This window comes from Pyxicephalus adspersus, chromosome 4, assembly GCF_032062135.1.
Source record: "Pyxicephalus adspersus chromosome 4, UCB_Pads_2.0, whole genome shotgun sequence".
In the NCBI taxonomy this organism is placed as follows: Eukaryota; Metazoa; Chordata; class Amphibia; order Anura; family Pyxicephalidae; genus Pyxicephalus; species Pyxicephalus adspersus.
In genome coordinates this window covers 25,200,774-25,219,423 of record NC_092861.1, presented here as the reverse complement: position 1 = coordinate 25,219,423, position 18,650 = coordinate 25,200,774, and the positions used below count along the sequence as shown (strand labels likewise).

At 37.0% G+C, this 18,650-nt stretch overlaps 1 protein-coding gene across 1 annotated transcript in view; it reads right to left on the bottom strand.

The window, feature by feature from the left end:
- Positions 1-7,789: 7,789 nt before the first annotated feature.
- The window catches only part of PXDN (peroxidasin), a 77,755-nt gene continuing 66,894 nt past the window's right edge, over positions 7,790-18,650 (bottom strand). Inside the window, exons 16-21 of the mRNA XM_072410092.1 lie at positions 17,527-17,661; positions 16,146-16,354; positions 15,310-15,430; positions 14,754-14,877; positions 14,215-14,328; positions 7,790-12,663 (exon numbers count right to left, since the gene is read on the bottom strand). Of these exons, the coding sequence (XP_072266193.1) occupies positions 12,550-12,663; positions 14,215-14,328; positions 14,754-14,877; positions 15,310-15,430; positions 16,146-16,354; positions 17,527-17,661 (817 nt within the window). The 3' untranslated portion in view covers positions 7,790-12,549. The remainder of the gene's footprint in view (positions 12,664-14,214; positions 14,329-14,753; positions 14,878-15,309; positions 15,431-16,145; positions 16,355-17,526; positions 17,662-18,650) is intronic.

Genomic DNA, 18,650 nt, shown 5'->3' with positions numbered 1-18,650 from the left:
GCTGACTTTCAATGGAGAAACAAAAACTTGACGACCCATAACTCCAATGACGTGAAACTTGCTTGTGCCTCTGCCATCACAGCTTCTCACTAAAAGAAAAAACAGTTTTAAGAATCACAAAGACCTGATATTTGCACAGTTACATACTAAGATCATTTGCTGTCATTTGCCCCCGCACTCAATTTTCTATTTCATCTGGAAGGGGGCAAAGCCAGGAACTTCTCAGCACCCCCTCATGTATATTAAGCACTATTGTGAATTGTATTATTTTTATACCATGCCTAACAATTTTAAACATTTCAGATGGGTACGCTTCTGTATGTACCTATAAAAATCACTTTAAAAATGAACATAAAGCTTCTTTTGCAAGGAATGTTTTTTAGACCATAGTAGACAACTGTTGTATTAATGTTAGACATGCATAGTCCATTCTTATGAAACAGGTCAGCCAGCTGAAATGTGTATGGAAAAAATTACACTGCCAGTTAAGTACTGAGAGACACTGAGAACTCAGCAACATCTGAGTTCCCTTGTTAGTCATTCCTTTTAATGTATTTCAAGTCCATAACAACGGAATATCTATAAACTAAAATGCTATTTTCTGAAACAATATGACCAGGGGAGGCAGCTCTGAATCTCCAGAGAGCATAAACAAATTCATTTAAACATACATAACAAAATCATAAATGTGGTATTAAGAAATAGTACATGTGTTTTAAATGTCTGTTTCCTTGCTGTATATGGTGCCCTGCTGGATAGAACCACAGCTTGTAGAGGGGAGACCAGGCATCCCTCACCCCAGATGTGTCTATTGCAGAAAATGTCTCAGCAAACCAAGCTCTTTAAGTGCCGCAGGTATCTGAATGTCAAGTTTGTACTACCTTTCTTTTCAATAAAAATTTACAATAAGAAAAATTGGTGGACACCAATTCTGTGTTTAGTTTTGCTCCCACTCCAAAATAGTATTGCTACCACCAGGGCTGGTCCCAAAGGCCTTCACCTATAACCCAATTTACAGAATTGCAGGGGTGAAGGGAGCTGGAATGCTGTGCATTTAGGGCCCCCACTTTGCCCAGGGCTCCATTTTTGTTTAGAAGAAAGAGAGGGAATACACTGGCTACACAAACAAAAATATTAATAATACGACCATTGACACCAACAATGGGATTCAATAATGCTCCCACTAACACCAACAATGGGTTTTAATATTGTTCCCACTGACACCAATGATGCAGTTTAAAGTTATCCACCATTTTTTTTTATTATTAATAATAATAATAATAATAATAATAATAATAATAATAATAAACTTTGGGTTTAGCAGTGGATTTGATTTTGTTCCCTATGACATGAATAGTGGGACTTCACATGGTACCCATTCTTCTTAAAGCTAAGCTAAAAAAAAAAAAAAAAACACCTTTATTTTCGCAGATCCGTCGAGGTTTTCTAGACTAGGTCCCACGTCGTCCTGGAATCCTCATTGGTCCCGACGTGGGGTAACCGTCACCATCTTTTAACCCTGTATTCCACCTACATCACCTGATTTTGGACTGTGCAGCCTACAATAGAAGGGGAAAAAGAGAGTGCCAACCTCACTTGGCATGCATGAGATTGGCATTTTCTTTTTTTCTCATTGAAGAAAAAGCTCCCATTGAAGAAAAGAGCAGCCAGAAGCCTCCTGGGGTGATAGACATTTGTATACAGGAGGCTCTGCATTCCTATTCTGTCTTTATCGCCCAAAAAAAGAAAGGTAATTTTACCTTATATTAAAGAGTTGTCTAACCTTTATGTAAGGTAAACATTTTAGTTTAGGTCCACTTTAAACCATTTCAAAGATATCCATTCAAATATTTTGGAACATTGCCTGTATATATTGCCATTGGCAATCAGGTTCTATTGCATTAGACAATGGGCTTAGTACTACAAAATTTAGGCTTATATACAAACGCTATAGCTCAAACACAATTCTAGGAAAACTTTGCACAAATCTGTATATCAGTTTTATATTCAAATACATGGTCAGTATTCCACTTTATTATATGGCCTGTTTAAATGATACAAATCTTCCAGTTTATCAGCCCAGATCGGTATGGCTTTTGTGTGTTTAAAACGCGTGGAAATGAACAGCCTTAAAAAGATTTTCCATCTAGGAAACCTTCCTCGAAATACTCATTTTGGTTTCTCTCCCATGTGGGAACAATTTGCACCATGTATTGGATATATTTTGTTGAGCAGCACAGCATTCCTTTGCACAGTTTTTTACATTTTGTTAATGTGAATTCATACAGCTAGTTTTATTTATGATACTTCAGTCTGAGGTAAGGATAAAAAAAATATCTGGGATAATTTACACCAAGCTGAGCGTGCAGCCCAATCTCATGTAAACAAGCCTGCAAAGCGGAATTGGCAATCTAGACAAGTGAAGCTAACTAGGCACAGAACATGAGTCAAGCAGGAAGTCAGCGAGCTCTGCTATTCCCATTATCACATAACATAAAACATACTTCGTGCGCCAGCTCTGGATCTGCTCTGTGTCTGAGGCCCTGTGCGTCTTACTAGCTGAAGATACACTGGAAGCATTCAACAGGTCACTAAGCCAACACTAAACAATACACAGACTTGAAAGGAAATTACACGCACACTAAGAAAGTACATGTCATTTCCTTCAGCTTGGTTGGATCATTTCAGGTGCAGGCATAAATTCATTGTCAATTGTGTTTGAACTCGTTCTCTTTTCTAAAGTTTTAAATGAGTTGGGATAATATGCTGCTTCCAAACGTTGGCACATAATTAAAAGTTACAGGAAGCCATTTGTGGTGGCTGGCCATTGCTGTCTTAAGATCATCTCTGGGCAGGTACAGGGAGGCCCTGCAGCCTGCGAGAGGGGAGCTAGGCGGGGGCCAACATGACTGTGGGGGGAAGGCCATAGGTCAGGAATATGGTGTGAGGGGTATGGCAGATATTAATAAGGATTGATTGGATAATAAATAAAACAATGGGTGGGGTCACGGGAGGTCATAAAAGATCAAGGTGACAGAGGGGGACAGCACAATTGTGACAGAAGGTGACGAGGTCCCCATCCTCCCGCCCTGTTCTGGGTAATCCAGGTGTTTGAGTTGCAGTGTGGGCGGTGTAAGGTCCTCAAAGGGAAGTGGTTGGGGAAGGTGTGTGGTAAAAGTGTGGAAGTGTGGAGAGCCATCTGTGGTATGGGGTCTCCTGGTTTGTGGAATGAGGTTGGTGAGGGGTTAACAGCGGGAGGTATGCGTGGTTGATATGGTTCCTGAAGCTGTGTAGGGGCGCCTAGGAGCAGTGATAGATATATCAATTGGAACGCAGATTCCAGATTAAGGGGAAAAGGGTTAAAATGATCGAGGACCTGCCACCTGATTATTATTATTGGAAGATGGGGTTGTTAATGAGGATTATTGGTGGTTGTACAATAAATGTTGAAATGTTAAAAAGTTAAAGTTGTGATTAAATAAACGGCCAGTAGGCCAATTTTACCATACCTCATTTGTCGTGGTTATTCAAGGGTTAAGGGGGGTAAAGGTTAAGTGAGGAGTGGAAAAGGCTCTTGCATGCCACAGTCATGTGCCACCCACCATCTTCCCCCTACTGCTTTTCAAAATTTTATTAACTTTATTAATAGTCCATTTATTAATAGGATATATAATAAGAATAGCAATAAAAGAACAGCAAAAAAGAGGGTTACAGACAAAAAATAGACATTGAGTGGGGGGTTTATCTGTTGAAAAGATCCAAAGAGCAGAAAAAAGGGGAGAGATGAGGAGTTAGAAAGAGATGAAGGGAAAGATGAATGGCAAAAAAAAGAAGAGAGAGGCAGAGACAAAGTAAGAGTTTGGGTGGGTGGGGATGCACTATTCAGTTTTGCACAGAAACCTGGTATTGTCTGTGTCCACCATTGGTTATAGGCACAGCCATGATTGATTCTGGGACAGAACAGGATGACAAAGATAAACTATCAACAATGAGCTATATGATGTGACCACATAGTTGCTATACCAGTTGTCATCTACATTCTGTTTCCAGATTGGCTAGGAGTCAGTATAATAAATTACAGAGGGAAACATGATTGAACTCAATAGATTCATGCTACAGGCCAAGAGGAAAGCACACATTTAAGCTTCCGTAATTTGCTAGTAATTGTTCTTTTTTAACCAGTGGTGTGGCCCGGTATGACATACCATGGTTATACGAAGTGGTCCTTTGGGCTGCAAAGAAAAAAAATAACAAAACATCCTTCCTTCAAGTAATAACATTTTGGAGGAATTGTGGAGAAAAAAAAGCAGAATAAACATATTCTGGGCAGATCTAATCACTTACGTCTTCTTTCTAGATGTGCAATTTGGATATACATAGGGTTTAAGGCTTCTAGCAGAAAATGAAAACTATCACAGGCAACTGTAGGCTTTACCAGGAAATTAGCCAGTACACATAACTTGATTCAACAGTGTTCATTATAAACCATTAGCCCTTCACTTTTAATAAAATTGCTTTTATCTACTGGGTATGGATAACAAACTAGGAAGGAGAAGCAGTGTTTGCACATAACCTAAGTTGAATTGTTATGTGTGTCCTGACCGGAGATGTTTATTTAAAGGGAAATTCAGATTTGGCATTTACATAGTTATTCTTCTTGTGTAGGTTATAACACTCAGCAAGGAATTCCTTCGGGATCCACTTAAAAACAAAAAAAAGTCTTGAAGTTTAACCTAATTTAAGGCCACATATATAGCACAATACATTTGTTTAATCTCAATGATCTCTGAAGTCATAAAGTGAACATCCTGTTTACAATCTCAGCCTGCTATTCCCCCATGGTAATGTACATCAACAAGTGTGTAGGATGTATTTCATGTACTGTACTGACCACAAATGCCTTATGGTGAAATCTGAGCTCCGGTCAAGTAAACAGGGTTAGAAATGGACATGAGCGAGATATTATTCCCAGACATACAAAATATTTCCACAGCATGTCAAACAGCCAGAATTCCTCTGGATGTCAACATTCATATTCCTAAACCTGTCAGTGAAAGAGAGAACACTCTAAACAACACTTTTCATTGTGTGTTTGCGTGACAAACCCAAACGCCAGACACAAAACAAATCAAAATGAAAATCTTTATTGGAAAAGTTTTAAAGTAAAAGTGTGCTTTGTCCATGTTTGGCAAAGCAACAGATTCAGTTTAGGGTTAAGAAGGTCAAAAGACAACAAGGCCACCATTACTGGTATACTAAGCAGTATGAGAAATAAGTTTCCTGTAGCATAAGAAAGAGCTGTGGCTCATGGGTATAAAGTGCTGCACATGCACCTTTTGAAGTTGTCAAGTAAGTGCAGTGAACAGCATAAGGCTTACAATGGCTGGATGATCTCTTTCTGGGAAAACCTGGGTCACGCAACTAGCTAGAGCGAGCATCCTGTTGTAGACACTACAGATTAACAGTTACATTTATTAATGTGCAAAAAATGTTAGTTAACCTAGCAACATAAAAAACATATATAATATAAAAAATGACTAAACTTCTATTCACATTATTGATTTATGTAGCACCATTGTCTGTCACAAAAATTGAGGGAACATACAGATAATGACCAGTTATCAACTAACCCTACAACTTGTGTGTAGAGCTACAATAAAAAAGCATGGATGATTTTGGCAGCTTGAAAAAAAAAAAAAAAAGTAAACTTACCTTTCCAGTTATAAATGTGTTAAAACTGATAGGAGAAAGTTAGCAGAAAGATTTTCAGAAGTGGCAAGAAAATGAAAAAAAAGCAAAATGTTGAACAAACCATAAAGCTTGGGACTTCTGCATGTCCATGGTAAAGCTGCTATTGCGAGTTCTCCCATCTCAACAAAGCATTGACCCTAAATTTTACTGGAGAGTAAAGTTCCCTTTATATTCTGGCAAGGAGTCATACATTAGGGCAAATCTCAATACAGTAAGTACTGAGCAGCCAATTAACCACCTAAAGTCATTACCAGGAGCGTAATCCATTCCTTTCCATTCTCTTATTTTACCTTTACACTGGACTAATTGGAAAGAGAAAATTTTTACCATTGCACTTAGGCAGACTTTTGATGGTAAAGTCAATTTTTACCTGGTTTTTTCACAGCTGCTGTCAAGTGAGGAGAGACAGAGGAAGTAATAGTTCTCACAACAACTGGCATTTGTCAGGCACTGGTAAATGGAATAATAGGCACCATTGCATGGGTTTAATGTTTTTCTCATACTTCCCTAATCAAATAGATTTTTGAAAAATTAGGCAAAACTTGTTTTTAATGTTTTCCAAAAAGTTTTAATGCTACATTAGCCCAAATTCAGCAACATACTTCTAACATCGTCACTTGGACATGGAACGGGCAAAGTTGTTGTCAGCTTTGTTGCACCTTCCCTTTATTTATACTGGTGATTAGTACTGGAAAATGGTCAATGGGCATGGGAAGGAGGAATGACTTGGACTAGTCTGGGGCTTTCATTATACATTTTCTTTCACAGTGCCTAAAGCTATGAATAAGGAATGCTTGACCACTTGGAGTATCATTTTGATACAATTAAACATATTAACGATTTGCCACCTTTTTTTCCCTTAAAGAGTGGTTTATAGCTGTTTACACATTTAGAAGATTCCTTTAGAGCTTTGAATACAATATTTTTTATTAATGTATTTAGGTTTGGACACAATATTGATGTTTGTATATGTTTTTGGTTTTATTCTTAATGTGGTAGAAGCCTTAGTAAGGTGAAATGAGTAGGTGCTGCCACTTTCCAAGGGTTTATATGAAATCTAACCTTGTAAGTCAGCTGTTGGCCTGGTTCTCACACAATAAAGACCTAAAGGGCCCCTTATTTCTTGGATCTATTTTTGGATAATTTTAAAAATATGAAGTCCATTTCAGGGCCTTGACTTTGCATGCATGTAAAAAATTACACAGCCAAGTAAGAGTGCCTACATATCTTGTTAATCTATACTTCTTCTTTAAAGGTCAAACTAGATGACTAATTCATTATGCGTGCACACATGCTACAACATGCTAAATTGCAATGTACAAAGCACAGCGCATGCACAACTCATACTACATCTTCAGTTACATGCTCCCACCCACGAGTAGTATTGTGAGACCACAAAAACAGGTACACGTGGGGATAAATGATCTGGTCATTGCTGAACAGAGTGGGAAAAGTCATGGTTGGATCTCGTGTACACACAGCCCTTGCTGCACAAATCCCTGGATCAAGTAGTAATCAATGATGCATGTTCCCAATGAAGTTTCAGGGCTTTGCAGTGACCCTTTTATTAGGATGACCAAATAAAAATGATGACCAATTACATTTTTGTCAATCACTTTGATAAAGGGGAACTGCATGGCTCAGAAATGTTGTTGGGGATACAATGCAATTAAACTAAATCAAGATTTCATATTTAAACAGCCAAGCGTAATAATTTTATCTTTTTATTAGAAGTTGAATCTGTCGCTGGTAGATGAGGATATTGTGTCAGTTCCAGTGAGTGTGAAGGTACCATAATGTGAACATATGTTGCACATTATTGCATATTATTGCACATTATTGCATATTATGATAACCCCCCCCCCCAATTTGCAGAATTTAGGTTTTTCTGTTTGTTATCGTAAATGGGACAATTTTGTGTCATTTGCCCTTTCAGATCTCATGAAATCCTGTAAAAATTTCCTGTGGTTTTCCAAGGCCACACTACATTTTAAACAGCTCTCATACAAATAATACCAACAAAAATATGAGACAGACATTTTAAAATATGGCCTATTTATTTAGGAAGCATTCATTACACAGTGCAATTGTTTCTTTGGTAAAATCACTGTTTACAAAAGATAAAAAAAGAAAAGTAGCAAGGCACTCTGTACTTTTTGGTAACATCTAGACCCGACAATAAATATGCACAGTTTGCAGCATCCAGAGGTATGGCCACATGACAAACAATAAACGATGCTCAGTATTGCAAGAAAAAAAAATGGCAATAAAATCAGTTCTAATGTATGAAACATTGCTGTACAGTGTGAAGTGCTCAGAGGACTGCAGTTTATAAAAACACTTTAGGAAATTTAGTTTTCAGTGGCAACACCTATGAAAAGAGAAATAGTTAAAGGCCAACTAAATCTCAAGTTTAATTGGTTGTATCAAAACAAAAGGTATGCAAAATCTACTAAGTCACGGTCTGCCTGCCCAAAGAATGGGCTTTGCCGATAGGACTAAATAGTGGGCATTGTAAACCTCCACAAGGACACCATTGCTTCCATAGGAAGGGTAATGGTCCCACTCTGAAGCTGTTGGCAAAGGGAAAACGTTGTTACTCAGGCCATGGCAGTAAATTGTTTCCGAATCCCTCATTCTAATTAGTACTTTTAAAACAACTCAATACAACTCTGCAGTCTGAAAAGTCAGCTTTAATCTAAACACTCTCAATGGTAGTTTTTTTTTTTCTTTCGACATGAGTGTGGTAGTCCAAGGAGAAAAAAACAGAAATGTACCACTAAGCAGGAACTCCACAACTGGTAAGATAATCACCTTTACCAACATGAATGGGCAGGAGGGTACTTGTCAACACATTGATTCCTGACTCGGACAGCACAAAGAGGATCACACCAGGTTCCACTATTGTCAGCTAGGAAAGGCATTAGTGGGTTACCGTAGGCTAAAATGATCAAACTGGATGACCAAAGATTGCAATAAGGGTGCCTGGTCTGATGAATATAGATTTCAGCTGGGCCATGTATGTTAAAAAAATCTTTGTAATGACATGAATGTGTTGTCAGCTAATCTGCAGAAACTCAACACACACCAAAACCCCACAATAATAATTTTAGAACCTTGATAATGCAGTTCTGAGGCCAAAAAAATTCAGGCTGTTCTGATGCCAAAAAAATATATTTTAATTGGATGTAACTAATAAAATGAGGTATTATAATTTATATTCGGATAGATAGTGGTGAGAAACATGCAGCACTCTAATGTAACTCCAGGTGGGTCTACTTGAACTTTCTCTACCACTGGTATTTGTATATGATGATATACATGAATACACAGTATTTTTTTTTTTTTTTTACAGTACATCATTTTAAAAGGATAGAAGACTAATTTTTTTTTTTTTTGCTACTGAGCTGATAACTTTATCCACAACCCTGTGTACTAGGCAAACAACCCAACATACACAATTTTACCTACATGTATGACACAAAGCACAGAAAAATTCTGTGTACTAAAATACAAGTACTAGTATGTCAGCAAGGCAGGAATAAACCAAAAGTACAAATCCAAAAGTCTGCTAAAAATGCATACAGGAACTTCACAGAGCTGTAAATCCTCAGTACTTCTTTCAAAAAGTTTCAAAAACCATTGTACTCTAAAAGAGTGACACTTTTCAGAACAGAGGATTAAAAATGATCAGCTTTTTAGATCATTATATTTACATGCAGACCTTTTGGGGTACTGTAAAATATCTCCATATCAGTTCATATCAGTATCTCCATGTCAGTTTGACATTTGTCCTTAGTTTTTTTCTTTCTCCTTCCATATAATGTAGTATCTAGATAACCTTAGGGAGAAGCAGACTGATCTGATAGATCAAAGACTTTAAACTACTGTAATGAAGCCACCAAACTTTCATTCATGAGAACAAATTCCCAGATACCCACAGGAAGTTCAATTTTCTCCTGTCTTCTTTACACTTTTTGGTGGCCCATTCTTTTGTTGGGGGGCCTATGACCAATGATCAGTCACGGAATAGGTACATTTGAACACCCATAGAGTGGAGGACCATGTGGAGCCTAAGCCCTTATCTATACAGATGTGGTACGTGGTCAAGATGAAAGATGAAGTTTTTCTAAAGACAATCCTTAGGCTCTGTGTGCATTTACCACCTCTAATAACTACTTACTTCAGCAGAGTTAGCCTTAAGGTCGCCCCCAGAAATAATGTTATCCAATGGATTCAACCACTGATTTATTGTTCTCCAACAGTCATTTATAGGGGCTGTTTTCAAATCCACCATAATTTTCCTGACCCAACTGGTATTGCCCAGATCATGCTATATGGAAGCTGTACATACAAATAATAGGTATCAAGGTAATGTTTAAGTACAATATAGGACAATATCATGCACATGTATGAAGATGCAGAGTTCTGGCTACATTCCAACTTTCCAAATCTTCATATTTTCTATGGTCAGTGACTTTGAATAGTAGTAAAAGCCAGCCAGACCACAAGCATTTGTATGAAATTAAACAAGGGTTTCAAATCACCAACATGCCCCGTCACCAAAAACATTGAAATTGTCTAACATCTCTCTTCATTTTGTAAAGCTATAAAGCCATTTGCTAAATATTATATCCTGTTTTACCTTTATATCACTATGCATTCACCTACACTGGTCAGTGCCTACACGGAGTTCCACACAATGAGAAGTTTATGAGGTATGGTTGTTGTCCTTCAAAGAATCTGGAATTCTAGACCTCTAGGCTGGCAATTCTTACCTTAACAGCTATGAAAATGCAAGCTTGATTCCACTAAAATGCTAATGCAAACTTAAATCATGGCCAAAGCATCTAAAAGTCATCAATTTTCTGCAGAACATCAAGATGCATGAAAATGCAGTTCATGAGTTTACAATTCGTACCTCAATATAGAGTTGTAAATTGAGTGACTGCATTAATATGATTTTGTCCCATCCTTCGAAATGGTTACCTCCAATTACAGAACCTAAGAGTTGTCCATGTAAGGAAAAAATGTGCATGAAATATTCCCCCTGCTGTCCTGCTTTAAATTCTATCGCTGACCATTCACTGAAGCAGTCCTTGCTGTGCTAATATTTAGATGATGATGGAATCAAGGACACCAATTCCTATGCCAAGTCTGACTATTAGAGGAATGAACTTCATTTTCCATGTGCTATACCAAGGGGTAAGCAATATTTAACATATAAAGAGCTGGCTTATATTCTAAGGCTTAAAAGAAATTCATTTACAAGCAAAGACAAATACTGATCGTAAAAAGGATACTTTAAATTGCTCTAGGAGGTACCAAAACCCTTTTCAAGTCATGATTCCAAATATACAATGGGCTCAGATTACATAAACCTCAAAAACTCTGGTCACGGACACTAAAAGCAGCCCCTAAACTAAGCTTTTGAAGTGTATTAGGGATGGTAGAAGCAACCATAGTGACTATATACAACACAAGCCACAACACACGGTTGATCACTTTTGACCTGATTCTTTGAGTCACTTCACCTTCATATACAACATGATCATTAAAACAAGAGTCAAAAACCATGACATTTTATCAGTCATCAAAGCACCTTAAAAAAAAAATAGGATCTGGCAGTGCCAAGTTGTAAGATGTGTGTGTAGACAATTACTGAAATGCAAATGTGAGCACTTGAGGAAAATTCCAACTAAATAAACACAGTTGGCAGTGCCATAGCAGCTTGGAGTATTATCCAAAACTGTGTGTGGTTTATTATTGTCCCACCCAACTTGAACAATATCCAAGACTTATAAATTACAATACCCTACAGATTTCCAGAGCTATCTGTAAACAGTGCTTTCACAAACTTTTAGGTTCAAGGGTAATGTGTAGAAGTGCCTCTGAGCGGTTTAAAAAACCCAAAAACATGTTCTCACTATAATACGTTATGATGTGGTCTAGTAATAAAAAGTACATAAAACATAATACAAAATACAAATCACAATGAAAAAAAGTAGTCAAGCCACAAACGTTAAGTCCTTTTGCACAGTGCCTTTAAACAGTAACAGTATGAAAGTTTTATTGTAAAAGGCACAGTATAGAATCTGTATATAAAAACAAATAAAATATTTACTTAACATTCTTGTTCACGTTGGGCCTGAGTTATTATCAAAAATAGAAACTCTTACACAAACAAGATCTCCCTAATCAATAATCAAAAGGCACTGGGGTCCAGAAACTGCTTTCAACATGTGAGTGGTTAAAGCAAAGCTGATGAAAGTTGATCTGGTTGATAACCACATGCTATCACGATTTTGCACTGTGTCATTAAAGAAGCCCGTTGGCATTTTTTTAAGAGTATGGTAAGGCAATGTTCTTGTTTAAATAAATGTTTTCTCTCACTAATGAAAATCTTAAAAAATAGTAAAAAAAAACAAAAAAAAAAAAAACTTTATACATATTGAACATTTTATTTCTAAAATCTCCCAGTTTGAGGGGTTTGGGTTGATTTTGGTATTAAAAGAATATTATGTGTGTTTAGCACCACTTTTATTTCCTAACCTGAGAAGCATTTGAACCAATAAAATATGGCTGACATATAGTCCAATATCCTGTCATTATTTTATATATTTCCCTTTAAAAGAGACTGTACGTAAATAAGAAAAGAAAACATACAATAACAATAAAAGCAAGTCGTTTTATGATATTGTGCAGGAGAGGATCGTGAATCTGTATAGAGTGTATGTAGGTCTTGCTGTGATCCTGATTTTACTGACTGCTTATGCTGTGACAAATGGAATTCTGGGTTTACGAGTTCTGACGGTTATCTGTGCAGACTGGGCAGCATGATCCTTCCTTTAGTACTGGCACCAAGCAAGGAGTGGGAGGGCAGGATTCCACAAAACATGTAATGGAACCGTTCTGAAAAACAAAGCCTCAGTGTTAATGAGATATGAAACAGCTGGAATAATTTAAGAAAGAACCATGAAAATTAGAGTAAAGTCAGGCCAATGTGTTCTTCTATGCAGCTTGGGTAAATCTCAGAAGAATCAAATTAAAAAAGCACTTGATAAAATCAGCAGGTAAATAAATGATGATCACCGAATTAGGATGGAACTAAACTCACCTCTCCCTACGCATGCTCGAGATCTGCATTTTTATTTTCCCCATTGTAGAAAAATCTCCTTCTGCACATGCCCGAAATAGGGCACACACAGGAGCAGCTAGAAACCTCCTGGGATGCATGACGTATGTATCCCAGGAGGCTCTGGGCTCCCATTCTGTCTTTATCGCTACATTTAGTTCTCTCCTAAAAAAGTTAAAGTGCATCTCCAGTAGAAATGTACTTTGGACAGAATGGGAAGTTTGTGTTTATTACTGTCTGCATTGTGATAGTGTCACACAACTCCTCTTCTAGAGAGAAAATATTAACTATACACAGAGTGTTGGGAAAATCTACCAGGAAATCACACAGCAATTCAAAGTATATCTGTCCTATTACTTCCCCTCTGCTGACCAAAAGTAATGTGGGAAAAGTAACAGAGGTGCCAGCTATGTGGGCAAAGGGAATTTGCAGGATCACTTTCAAAGTGTTGATTCCAGCTGACTTGTCACTTTACAACTAGGGTGTTTCTTAGCAGGACAAGCTGGGACTGGCAGGACTGATTTATCTTAATAAAAAATGAAGAGGAGAGGAATTTAGCATTGAAAGTAGTTATACACAGAGCATATGCACCAAAGATGTGGACATTTCTCCGATTCACTGAAATTAGTCGTTTCCAGAGAGGGGTACTGTTAATGCTACTTTGTACAAATACATTATAAATAATGGTGTTTTTCCAACCTTGTGGCAGCGTTGTGGGGGGAAACACATTTCTGTTTTAGCATGATTGTAGCAAGGTACAAGCAAAATGAACATATTGTTTAAGGAGGTTTGGTGTAAAGGAACCTACATAGAGCCCTGACCACCAACCCTTCTGACCCCCTTCATGGAAATTTGAAATGCCACATGTGAGCCAAGTCTCACCCATCATCAGTACCTGACTTTATATATGCTCATTTTGCTCAATTGGCACACAGTCCTAATGATTCACTCCCAAAATCTTGTGGAAAACCTTCCTAAAAGATTGGAGCAAGTGCCCAAGCTTCAAATACCCATTCTTGGACACCATGATATTTATAACATGAAATTTGTATGTATGAAATTTAACCTCAGTAAAAAACACACTGGGGGTTAAGGTACCTTCAAAGCAGATTGGCACAAGAATGGCAGAATAACAATATTCAATATGCTTATATTTATTAAAACTGAATAATTGCTTAAATTTCAGTAATATACAGTATGTGGAATTTTTGTATACAGTGTGAAAAAGGGAAACTCATAATTGAAACATTATCTAGTGAATGTGGTCATGCATACCTACATTCTTTAGGTTTGTTTTTGGGATCAAATAAATTGGCAGTCATACTTACTTTACATTCACATTTTGTACAAGGATCTTTTTTCCATCTTTCATTAGTGGCATATGATTTTCCATTTCCATCAGTGCAGTCTGTGCTGCTTAGGCGAGTCTCGAGGTTCTTGATCTAAAATAAAAAAAAAAAATTGAGAATTTGAATAGTAGTACATATTTGCTGCAGTTAAACGAAATATACTGGCAAATTCCCTTCCCCCGGCCTGTGATTGGACTATAAAAAAGAAGCAGCAAAAGCAGACTCATCTATCTGCTCTGCCATATTATTAAAATGCTCCATGGACTGCAGGCACAAATGACAATGTCTTCCAGTCCTTTATGAAGCAGGCATTAAACTGGGAGAGAAGAACCACAAGGAACCAAAAAAAATTTCACATTTTGGTCCTAATCCTTGCTTTTCAATAATGTATTTAAAGTCTAAATAACCTGGAACGTGGCAGCTCTGGGATAATGCATTCTGTACATTAGCTTTGCTCTCTATACTCTCCAAAATATTTTGCATTGAGTGCTGTGCCCATTGTATGTATGGCAACATACCTGTTTCCTTAGACTTGTTATTGTCTTCTGCAAATCAAGCACAAACTCTTTAAAGTCATTCACTGGTGGCAGATTGGCTGGTTGGTTGGTGTTTAAGGTTGTGTTTACATTGTTCTCTGGCAAACTAGAAAAGGAAACATAGAATAGGTAAACTACTTTGTAAAATAATGCAAAAGAGAAAAGAGCCAATATTATATCTCAGATTCTCCAGGAGGAACATACAGAGGTAGACATCACTTATCTTTATGCACCTGACCCATTAAAGCCCAACATTGTTGGCTTACATAATGGCACAATTTGGCAATTTTGTATAGCCATCCCTTTTTTTAAATAAAAAAAATCACGCTAAACATAAACTGTTAAAAAATAATTATCATTTGTGTGATATAAGTTAAACATTACCTTTCAATAATGGGTGTTATTAAATAGAAAGTAAATTATTTTTAGCATAATGTCTGAAAAATGAAAATCAACAGCACAAAGGGAAGTGTAAAGTGCATCTAGTTTACAATATCTGAGTTCTTATAACCTCTATTTTCAAATACATTTACATTACCTGGACTCCTGTTCAGTGATATGAGGATCCTGAGGTTTTTCGGCTTGATAGCTGTGTTCCAGAGACCGTTTACCTCTGAAGTGACCTGCAAAGGAACTAAACTGTCCTCTTGTCCTACAATCTGAATACAAAAGACAAACCATCAATAAAATATTACACTGCACTACTGGTAATATTTTAAGGTATTGAAAATTAAACTTATGCAAAATGGGGGGGGGGAAGCAGTCAGGCTTTATAGGCTTTAGTCCCCTTTGGAAATATTTCCCTGATAACTTTTTGTCCCAATGACTAAGACAGAACAGAGTAGTACAGACACCAACAGCAACAGAAACCAACTGAAAATGTATCTCACACCTTAACACTCTGAACACTGTTAGCAAAAAAACTCTATTTTAAATAAAAAAAAAAACATTTGCATAGTCAATTGGAATTCCAAAACTTTTAAACACTTTGGATCAGGGGTGCCCACACTTTTTTGGCTTGCGAGCAACTTTAAAATGACCAAGTCAAAATGATCTACCAACAATTAAAACTTGGAATAACTCCACCTGTTGGGCACCCCTGCTTTGGACCATCCAGCAAAATCTTTAAAATGAAGAATACCAAAATTTACACTGATCAAAAAATTTTAATAAATAAAAATTGAAACAAAGGCTATGTATCGTGAAAGAAGGAAGGTGAAGACACGACTCCAGCATCAGGGTTTGCTGTTGTTTTTCCCTGTATGGGCAGAAAACATTATGAAAAAAAAAAAAAAAATCGAAGCATTTTTCAGGCAACAATCTTCCAGATTCATGAAAACATTTAAGACATAAGGACAGTGTATGAGTCTTCACCTTCACAGCAGTCTTGCCACATTCGTAGGTCCATTTTGGGAATCTTTTTACAGTCAACATACCCATGAGGAAATTCAGCAACTTTAAACACATCAGGTTGTACTTTGGTGATGTTGTCCCCATTGTCACACAGAACTCTGGCTAGAGATACCTGCTTGATCTGGGTCAGCTGCCCAGGGGAGAACACACCGGGATTTTCATACCAGAACCTGTCAAAGCAAAATTATAACTTGTAAATTACAGTAGTGACTTCTTCCTCCTGCACCATGTGTGGCTATATTAGTGGTGTCTAATACTACATTTATGAAGAGACAAGACTCAAAGCCTCAGGAAAAGCCTACTATGATTGTTCCTGAAAGAGACAGGCATTTATGGGATCAAATAAACACCATATATCAGAATAAATAACAGCCATATACCATTTATCATGTGTAAATAGTTCTGCTATGGATAATGAGAAAATGTGCAAGTCATGAATATCATTGGATTTATATTTTAACTAATGATTATATTAAATTACTATTAAATTCCTTAAAATAAAATTTTGGTGTCAACATAGTTTTTCTTAAACTTGTATTTTTTTAATTTTTACATATTCAATAAAAAGTATCACATTGATGAAATCTTATGCTTTCTCCATCTGCACATTTATCCCTGGATGTACACCACAATATACTGGTTTCAGCATGATAACCCATTTTACTGCAGAAGCTATGTTAATTATTTGCACATATATGCACATGTAAACACCCAAAATATTATATATTTCCTGAAAAGTGAAGACCTGTAGAATAAAATGATGGAAGTTGCAATTTTTTATGTTACACATTATTTGTTCTACCTATATTTTGCAGTAGAACATACAACAAAACGATTTTAGTACTATGCCTATTTTGGGTAAATCTATTAGATAATGGCCAAATCAAATATATAAAGTCTTAAAACTGAATGCATCAGTGTTCTCCCCAGTCCCTTTTAGCCTGGTGAACCACCCAGCACTTTTAGGTAACTACCTTGCTGTTTATGGGTGGTTACTGAAAAGTTGGATCACAATACAGGGGTCTCTTCATCCACCTATAGCTTCTTCCCACCCATCTGGGGAGAAAACTGCATCTTTTAAATGGCAACAAAATATGAAACTTGACTATAGGCAATGCTTTAAAAACCCACAATTTATTGGAGAAATAACTGTATAGACTTAAGATATACTTAAAGGATTAAACACAACATCTACAACAAGCTTTTATAAAAAACCCTTGAAGCTTCTAACCAACTTTAAACAGCTGTGTTGAACGTTTTGAAGTAGCTTTTAGCTTCACCCTGAGGACATTAACAGAAAACAATGAAAACGGCAGAATAACCAGTGATGATGAACTCTTACCTGTCTCCATTTCTTAAGTTTCTGAACTGTGTTGTTAGCAGACACATCAGTGTTGGTCCCAGACGACTTCCAGGAATGATGTCTTCCACCATAAGTGCAGGGAAGAGATCTATATTTAATGGTGATCCATATAACCTGAAAAAAAGAACCACAAAACTAAAACACCATGTAACCATGTAACACTATGTAGTCATAGTTATTTTAGGGGGGTTGATTATGGAGATTGCCATCATTGATCTTATCTTCTGAAAGAGCTGGTTGGCTGGCTATTAAAATGAAGTTAAAAAACTCATTTGCAAGCTTGTTCCAAGTCAGTGACACAGTACTGAGGCTCCTAAACAGGCCTAAACGCAAACAACAAAGTCATCAAGTCATCAGAAGGTGGAGCTAATTGACAAAGGCCAAAGAGGACAAATGGCCAAAAAGGATCACCATCTTCTTGGAAGTCCACCATTGGAGGTGACGATAGCGCCTTCCGAGGATGCAGTAAAAGTTTAAAAATATGATGGTGAGTACATGTTGGATCTCCTGTCAGGTTTTTGTAGCTCCGGAAACTATTGTTACCAGAGAAAGAAGTAAAACCCTTCATTATAAACTACAAACTAAATTTTGCCTGGACATACATTCGACCTGCTCGTAACACAAATCCTCAAATGTATGCACTAACACCACCCAGAAATATGGTTGGTCATGTAGAGAAAATGGCTTACTAAAGGAGAGTGCTAACAATACCAATCTCTTCCTTGGGTTGGTAATGAATGATATGGAAGGGTATCTAAACTGATCATAAGGTTACCTAAACCTGTATGCAATGTGAAGCTGGTTCAATTTTCAGCCCTCAGAGCCCAAAAAAAAGGCATGGCTTAGTTTGAATCTAATGTAAAGAATCTAAAAACAGGAAGATACCAACAATAAAGCAAACACCACAAGCCTGTGTCAGTTCTCTATTTCAATATGTAACCATACTGGGGAGATGTCCTCCTATATATTATCATTAGAAGAAGCGATGGGACAAATACAAAAACATATTTTAGTAAAGTGAGGAATGAACTGCAGACATTGATTTTATTGCCCATGCCTTCTAGTTCCTTGGACAACCACAACCCCTATTTTTTATTGATATA